Consider the following 8,862-nt stretch of genomic DNA (forward strand, 5'->3'; position numbering starts at 1 on the left):
ATGCCAGGCAGTGTTCTAGGCCGTCCTTCTCAGCTCAGGATGATTTTGTCCCTCAGGGGACAGTTGGCAATGTCTGCAGACATTCTTGATTGTCAGTACCGGGGAGCAGAGAGGGGAGGTGCTACTGGCCTCTGGTGGATAGAGGCTGGGGGTGCTGCTAAACTTCCTACGATGCACAGGATCCCACAATGCCCCCACCACAAAGAATTCCCCAGCCCAAGATGTCAGTAGTGCTGAGAAACTCTGTTCTAGGCCCTGGGGATAAAGCATGAACAAGACAGTCCCTTCAGATGGGGACCCTCAATGCATCATCCACTTTGAACTCATCTAAACCTCACTTTGTCCAGGAGCATTCTCTGACCCCCCCACCCCCGCCCTAAACCAGGTGGCTTGGGGGGGTGCACTTGCCCCTCATAGTGCTCTAAAGCACCCCACCTGTCCTTAACCCCTGATTACTGTGACTCATCTAATGGTCAGTCCCTGTGAGCTGTGGGGGCTCCCCTGTATGCAGAGCCTAGCACAGGTCCTGCCCATAAGAGGCCTTCAGAAAGGCTTGCTGAATGAGGGAAAGAATGAACAAATGGATGATCTTCCTCAGTGTTCACCAGGTGACCCCAGAATGTTTAGAACTGGGTTCAAAAACCTTTCCTCTCTCTGAGGATGAAGATTTAGCTATTGGGCGTGGAGCTTAAGCACACGTGCCTTTTGCTCACCGGGTTCACCTCCTGGCTCCACCTTTCCCGAGCTATAAGACCAGGGCAAGTAACAGCATCTTTCTGAGCCTCGGTTTCCTCGTCCTATTGCCAACAGGACTGACCTCACAGCGTGACAGGATTAAATGAGATGACATATGCATTGCACAGAGTAAGGCCTGATACAAGTCAGCAAAATTACTACAGTCAGTGCCACAGAAGGTCTCCGCAGAGGGGCTCCAGAGAGAGTGAGAAGCAGGAGATCTGGAGCCAGGACACGGCGCATGCTCATCCCCCACCCCCCGGGGGTCCTGAGACAGCAGCCCACGCCAGAGACAAGGTTCGCCATCACCTTTTAAAATCCTCCAGCAGCCAAGGAGTTGCCCCTCACTAGGCTAGGAAACCCAGGGAGGGGCAGGGAAGTGACAGAGAGAAGGCCAACTCCCATGCATTCTCCCTTCCCACCGCCCACTCCCCGCCTGGCCACAGCTCCAAACACATCTAAGAAAAGCCACAGAACAATGCACTTTGCCTGTTCCTAACCAGAGTCCAGAGAATCCTGCTCTATCAGCCTGAACAAATAAACAAGATCCATGGACAGAATGGTTCCCGGGAGTCCTGGGGCAGGGGAGGGGGTCTCGGGGGCCAGCCCAGCACCTCTGCCTCCTCTGCATCCCGGGGAGGGAGCGCCCGCCTGGTGGAGGCCCTGGACATGGCGCAGCCCTGTGACACAAGCCCAGAGGCCACACTGGGAGGTCCCTGGGCAGTTGGGCTTCGCTGCCAGTAAGGAGCAGGGATCTTGGGAGGGATCTGCATGTGGGGATCCAGGGTCATTTTGGGACTACAGAGCAACAGATGAGGTCAAGGCCAACCCAGGGGCTCCCATGCCAGGTTCTGGGCCAGTTTTGTCCCACATTTATGACTTTGTCCCATCACTTCTGTCAAAGTCCAGATCTAAGAAGAAACCATCTGTTGAGCTCTGGTTGTATATATGGCTCTGTGGTAGCTACTTACAAGTAGTTTTATCCCATATAAACCCTCCCCAGAATAAAGATTATTATACCATCTGCATGAGGAAACAGAGAGGCGACATGTCAGGCCCCAGGTCGCTCAGCTAAGACCTGGTTGGAGTCAGAAGCTTGTCTGTCTGGCGCCCAAGGAGGCACATGGCCACAGGGCTCTCCCAGCTCCCACCACCAGAGGTGGCCATATATGGGCCACCAAGGGCACCTTTTGGGCCGCTTACCCCTCCTCTTCCCCCTCCCCCAGGTGGGGTGCTCCTCAGCTCCCCTGGCCAATTCCAGATCCTCCTGGTGCCCACACACCAGGAGGCAGCCCCTTGACCCCCAATAGCCAAGCTCGGAGGCACCCCGGCCTGGGCTGCTGCCGCAAAGTGAGAGTCCGGCAGCCGGTTCTAGTTCTGGGAGGTCGAGGCAGGCTGGATAGAGCTGGTCTGAATCCTAGGCACTTACCAGTGGTGGGCAAGTGTCTTCACCTCTCTGAGCCTCAGTTTCCCCATCTGGAGAGTAGGGATAACAACACCTGTGTGCCCTCCACGACTGCTGGGACCAGGCCCCTCTTGCCGTTTACTGTGACCTGCTAAGGCGAGGGAGGGCTGGGTGTTTTGAATACAGTGTCCATGTTCATCTTTAAACAGCCCAAGGAGGTAGAAATCATCGCTCCCACTTTACAGAGAAGCATTTGATGCCGGGGAGTATAAGAACTCCCTGAGTCTCTCAGCTGGTGAGAGAGGAACTGGGTTTTGAATTCACACCTTAGCTGGGCTCTTTCCAATTAGCCGGAAGTAACTGCTCGGGGATGTGGATGAGCGTCTATGCCTAAGGTGGGGAGGTGGGCAGCCCACCCTTCTGAGCTGGGGATGGAGTGTTCTGGACTGATGGTCCCATGGGACCCCAGCCTTGTGCATGACCTCTCTGAACATCCACAGTGAGGCCCAGAGCCCAGCCACCCACCCCCTGCAGAGGACCCCACAGCAGTCACGTCACCCTGGTCAGAGGACACAGGCCAGAAGAGGCCACACGGTCAGTTGGCTCCAACTCCCAACAGACTGTCCAACTTCCGGGAAAGGAAAAGGACCTGCCTCATACTCACCCCACAAAGATTTTTAAGCTTCAGAGGAGCAGGTTTGGGGATTTTCACAAGGTCCCATATGCCCCCAAAACATTCCATCCCACCCACCCCAAGCCAGACCCTCTCCCGGCTCCAGCAAGCAGGAAGCAGCAGGAAAGGCACTGGCCACGCCCTGAGGACCCAGCTCGCCTCCTGGCCTAACACACGACCTCAGGAAGGTCCACATCCCGCCCATCCTTCAGACCCAGCCCAAGACACCCTCCCCGAAGCCCCCCAAGACTCCTGGACCAAGAGCTCCAACATCACCATGTTCATGGCACACAGCTGCGCACTTGACTCCATTTGAAATCACTCTCGAATCATCTCGTGTCAGTGAGTGCTGGCTTCCTGAGGCAAAGCCACTCCACGCAGAGCTGTTCAAGGTTCCTGCCAGGTTCTATTTAAACAGGTTCTTTAAAATCCGAACTTTCTGCACAGCCATGAAGCTGGACCCTGAAAAGCTAGGTCCTAGCAGTTAAGAGCCATGGCCCCAGGGCCAGACTGGCTTGGGTATAAATCCTGGCCACTTGCTTAACCTCTCTGTAAGTGTCCCCACCCGTAAAATGGGAAGGTAGAGCCACAGCAACAGGCCCAGGTAAGGCACTTCGCCCAATGCAACGAGGCTCAACAAGCAGGTGCCCTGGTGACCGCACACGACAGGGCAGGACAGAGGCCTCTGTCACCCCTCATCCACCTGGATGGAGTCCCCAGTGCAAGCAGCGCTGTCCCGCATTCCCTGAGGTGTGCATAGGCTGTTGTAGGTCCAATGGGGTCTGAGATTGAGGGAGGTGCTGGGCCGGGGGTGCCATCCGCATGCCCCCTCCTGGGCCACCCTGAGTTCACTTGGTGAGGATCCCCCGGGAGAATCCAGGGGCAGCAGAAGAGGGAGCCCGCAGCCCATTTTCTTGGCACCTCCTTCATGAAGAGGCATCGCAGCAGGTCCTGAGGGCTCTTCACTGCCACCTCAGGCATGCCCAGAAGGCTGCCATTCCTCCATCAATGCTGAGGGGCTCTGTGCTTCAAGGCGAGAGAGGGAATCTGCACGCATACCAGACACCCCAAGGGTGAGCACAGCCTGTGAGCCAGAAGGTTCTGCCATGAGGCCAAGGCCCACGGCTCTGGCCCCTCCCCTCCCCCATCCAGCAAAGCCAGGCTTTCCCTTCGACCTCCTCCCACCTGGCATGGGAGCAGCCCTGCACACGGGCCAGGCCCAGCTGTGCACACATGGTCTCACGTGAAGCGGCAGAGAGGGCCCTATGCAGCTGGGCTGGTGGCATGTGCTGCAGCCTGACCATCTGCCCCGCACACCCACCGCCCTGGCCCCACTGCCGCAGCCCCCCCGCCCCCCGAGACCACAGGGTCTCTCTCCGACCTGCGCCTCCTCAGCCAAGCAGCCCCCACCTCCTTCCCTTCCCGGTTGAGAGGTTAGTGGACCGGACAAAGCAGGAGGCTGTCTGGCTTCCCTGTGCTGAGACTGGACAGCTCCAGGGCATTCAAGGGGCTGAGGAGCAGAGCTGTGAAACGCCCGGCGAATGGAGCGACTCTGACTCTGATTCGAATCCAGGCTCTACAGTGACAGCGGCACATGGCTACGTGGGCCACGACTGCACCATGCCAAGGAGGCACCAGCACACTGAAGTCTAGCGAACAGCATGCCCAGGAGGTGTGCAGCACAAAATTCGCGAGGCCTCACGCCACCAAAAAGGCTGCAAGACCTCAACCAACTTACATAAGCTCTCTGAACCTCAGTCTCACCACCTGTGAAATGGAGGGATGGTGATAACAATACCTATTTCACTAAATGAACTAATACACATAATACACAGGGCCCACCCGGCACAAAGTAAGCATCTGATAAATGGTAGTTTCTATGATTGTTATTAAATGATTAAAGAATTCTTATTTCTATGTCTGTCAAGGCCTTGCCCAGCACTGAAGATACTGCAGATGCTCAAGAGGTGTTCATTCCTCCTATAGCCCTATTCCTTTCTTCATGTGCTCTTTGCAAAGAAGCTGTGTACAGGGTAAGTGTTGTCACCACTTTCCAGCTTTAGCCACTGAGGCCCAGAGAGGGAAAGTGACTAGCCCATGGTCACACAGAAAGCATGCAGCAGAGGCAGGACTCAAACCACGGCCTCCAGACTCGCAGGCCAGTGCTCTTTTCATAGGAAGCTGCACAGGGAAACGAAGCTCCAGACCAGAACCACAATCCCAGAACCAACCTCAGGGCTGCATCAGCCAAGACCTCACTCAGGCAGAACCCCCCTCCTTCTTTCCCTCCTCTCCCAAGGGCCCATTTCAAAGCCTAGATCCGGAGCCACAGCCTGTCTGGACCGGGGCACGCATGTGTCTGTATTTTACGTTTGGGAGACTGAGGCCCAGAGGAGCTAGGAGCTCCTCCGGGACACAGGACTTTCTCCCTCAGATGGCTGCTGTGGTGGTGGGGACACGGTGGGTGTGGCCCCAGCCCATGGCTCTGTGACCACCAGGGCCCCGGCCATATTCCTTTCTCTCCCAGACAACAGGCAGATGCCCACATCTGCCTAGCAGCCTTTCTGGGGAAGGGACAGAATGGTTCAGGCAAGGAGCACGCACTCTGAGACTGCGCATTTGTGTGTGCTCCTGGGCACGTGTAACGATCCTGTGCGGTGCATGGGTGTACCTGCACGTGTGTGTGCACCTCCCTCCCTGAATCTGTCCTGGTTACATAGAACTTCCCCATGGGAAGAGTAGAAGTGAAAGGAGACCAGGATTAACAATCTGAACTCAGAGAGTCAGCGTGTGCACACCCAGCCTCCGACTGTTAACAAACACTGTGAGTGAGGGTGAGGGAGCCCATGACACCGACATGGATGGACGGCACTGTGGGAAGCATTTGGCCAAAACCTGCTGTCATCTTCCCTAACCCACTAGGTGATCTCAGACAAGTCTCCTTCCTTCTCCAGGCCTCAGTTTTCCATTCCATTAAATGGGCTAATTCAACCTGACAGGGATGTTAAGATCAAATAAGATGGAATTTATTATTGAAAGAAGTTAAAGCCACTGGACAAATGAGACGTAGCAGAGCACTCAGAGACCGTGAATATTTTCTCAGAACTGAAAGAGGCAGCCAGAGGGGTAGAAAGGAGTCAAAGGACCCAGCTGCCAGCCTTGCCCTGCTACTCATCAGCTGTGACGCTCTGGGCACATGGTCTCCCTAGGGTGAGCAGGTAGACAGGCATCTCTCTGCCCTTCTGTTAGCCTTCCATCCTGGGGGGTGCGTTGCAGGATGCCCTACAGGCTACCAGCCTCCCCAGGCATTCAGACACACAGCCACTACCTGAGGGCGGGACTGACTGCTCCACTGGGCCCACTGCCCAGGGTCCCAACTGGTGTGGCTGCGGGCAGTGGCCCAGCCTGGTCTGTGACAGCTACCTGACCTCTCCACCCCACCTCAGTGACCAAACATCTCACCCAAACCCAAGCAAAACACTTTGGCTCAAAAGTCATAGGGCGTCATTTCCCCAGGAGTTCAATTCCCTTCACATGGATGGATCCTGGCACCACTGCCCATCCCACCCACAGGAGAAAGAGGAGAGTGTGATCCAAAGAGAAGCATTTCTTAAATGCTTTGTTGTTGGCTAAAGCCCAGAGAGGTTGAGTAACTTTCCCGGAGTCACACAGGAAGTCAGCTGCAGAGCAAGAAAAAACCCGACTACTCAAACCAGTCACATTTACCCCCAACCCTTTTTCCCCATGCCCCGTGTGGGGTGGGGGCAGGGGGCACTTACCACCCTTTTCTTAGACCTTCTTTCTCTCTAGGAAAATGCAAATCCTAGAACCCCAGGGCAGTCCCAATCTTGTCTAAAGTAGAGTTGTAAAACTGCCCCTCCCCACCGGGGATAATTCTTGGGCAAATATTCTTCCCCATCCCCCCAGAGGACTCTGTCTGGTGAGGGCAGTCCCCACCAGCCCCAGACTGAGAAGCCCCTGATCCACCCTAGAACAAGGCTCTAAAGGCCCCCAACTGACCAGTCCCCCAGCAGACCTGCCTGCTTCCCCAAGGGGTGAAGGGCAGCGGCGGAGGGACCTCCCGGGAAGGCGCGCACCAGCCAGTTCCTGAGGCCGCTCCGGAGAGGGGGGCGGGCTTGGAGTCTGGGTCCTTAACGACGCCAAGGCAAGGGGTGTAGAGCCCAAAAGCCACCCGAGTGCACGGACATCCCTAGGGGGACGGGGCTGAAGAGGGGCTGACAGGCTCCCCCGGAATGCGGGACCCTTACATGCTGGCAACACCAAGACGGCCCCTCCGCAGCATTCCAGACCTCCCAAGGCCCCACCACGCCAAACGCCGAAGGGATAGGGTCTTCCCCGCTTCCCCGCCCGAGACAGACTCCCACATTCCCCCTCCGCGCCCGAGGGACTCCAGGAGACAAATACTCATTGCCATAAAAGTGACCTATGAAGGCTGAAGTCACACGCGCAGACCGGGTCACCCCGGGGGCAGGGGGACGGTGGGAACCAGGGCTGGCCGGGCCAGAAATCTCGAACCTTCACCCCACTTCGCAAACTAAGATCCATAACAGCGCTGTGGCGAGGGTCACTGCCCCAGGAGGTCCCACACTGTCTGGGCCCTGGGGCCGACTGGGAGGGGACAGTTTGCCTCTCACACTCTCGTCTTCCTCACCCACCCTCTCCGGCAGTCGTCCCGGGCGCGGTGAGGGTGTGCGGCCGGGAGCCGGTACCTGCTTCCGCAGCGCCTCGAAGGCTGCGCTGATGGTGTGCACCCGCGTCCGCTCCCTGGCGTTCGCCAGGAGCCTCCGGGTCTGCTGCAGGCCTTTGATCTCCGAGGAGGCGGCGGCCGCTTCACCCGGCCGTTTCCTAGGCGACGCGGAGGAATCCGGGCGGTTAGTGTAAATTACGTGTGAAATTGACGAGTAGGCACTTTCCCCGGGGCGCGTGGGGGGCGCGGGGCGCACCGAGGACTCCGGGGGCGCAGGGGGCGCGGCCGGCGTGGGGCGTGCAGGCGGTGCGCACAGCAATATGCGGGGACGCATGCCGGGCTCCCGGAAAGGCTGTGCCTCAGGAGCCCCAGGTACCTGGCCCTGGGGCGCTGGCGGCGGCGGCAGTGGCGGCGGCGTGGGCAGTCCCGGCCCCACTGCGCCCAGGGCGAAGCCGCGTTTCCGCGCGTCCAAGACCTCCGGCGCCCGGGCGCCCCTGCGCTCCCCGGCTGTGTCCGCGCCCCCACCTGAGGGAACGGCCGGCGCCACTGGGGCCGGCACCGGGGCCGGGACGGGCTGCAGCCGTTGGGTCCTGTCGCGCAGCCCGTTGGTGGCGGTGGCGCCGTGCTCGGGCGCTTCCAAGTCCAATCGGAAAGTTTTATAGCCGTTTGCGCGCCGCGCCGGCTCCTTGCCTTTCCGCTTGAGCTTCTTGAGGCCGTTCAGCTCCTTCACGCACACAGTCTTCCACGGCCCGTCCTCGAGAACCGGGATGTGCTTCATGGCTCGGGCAGCGCGCGAGGCAGGGGCGTGGGGTGCCCGGGACGCGCGCCCGCCGCGCTCGCTCTGCACGCTGCGCGCCGGTTCTGCCCGGCCGCCGCCGCGCTCAGCGCCTCGGAGTCTCCAGCTCTCCCCCTTCTCTCTCTCTCCCGCCCTCCTCCCGCCCTCTCTCCCTGTCTCCCCCGCGCCCGGGGCAGCTGCGCCGCCGGCTCCGCGAAGCCGCCGGGCAGTCCGTTCCCGGAGCGCTCAGAGTGTCATCTGAAGTCGCTGCCGCCCTGCCAGCATTTCTGGAGAACGCCCGCTGCGCTCCATCTGTGTTTGTTTAGCCTCAGTTTACACAGAAGCCCGGTTCGCGAGATCAGTCAGCGCCGCCGCCCGGAGAGGAGGCAGCTCTCGCCGCCGCCGCCTCCCCAGCCCCGGCCGCCCGAGCCGCGAGCGCCTTTAAAGAAACAGGAAGCATTTTTCAAAACAGCTGGGCTGCCGGCCGCCTCCTTTGTCCGCGTCCTCCCTACCTCCCCCCAACCCCCATCCCTTCTGCCCAGAACCTGCCTCGTCGGGCTCTCGCT

The 8,862-nt window shown here is 58.9% G+C and overlaps 1 protein-coding gene across 2 annotated transcripts in view; it reads right to left on the reverse strand.

Moving 5' to 3' along the window:
- The window catches only part of ATOH8 (atonal bHLH transcription factor 8), a 30,554-nt gene extending 22,183 nt beyond the window's left edge, over nucleotides 1-8,371 (reverse strand). For both annotated transcript variants that reach the window (XM_058550642.1, XM_058550643.1), the window contains exon 1: nucleotides 7,544-8,371. In XM_058550642.1, the coding sequence (XP_058406625.1) occupies nucleotides 7,544-8,299 (756 nt within the window). In that variant the 5' untranslated portion in view covers nucleotides 8,300-8,371. The remainder of the gene's footprint in view (nucleotides 1-7,543) is intronic.
- Between the last annotated feature and the right edge of the window lie 491 nt (nucleotides 8,372-8,862).

Source organism: Diceros bicornis, chromosome 12 (assembly GCF_020826845.1).
Source record: "Diceros bicornis minor isolate mBicDic1 chromosome 12, mDicBic1.mat.cur, whole genome shotgun sequence".
In the NCBI taxonomy this organism is placed as follows: Eukaryota; Metazoa; Chordata; class Mammalia; order Perissodactyla; family Rhinocerotidae; genus Diceros; species Diceros bicornis.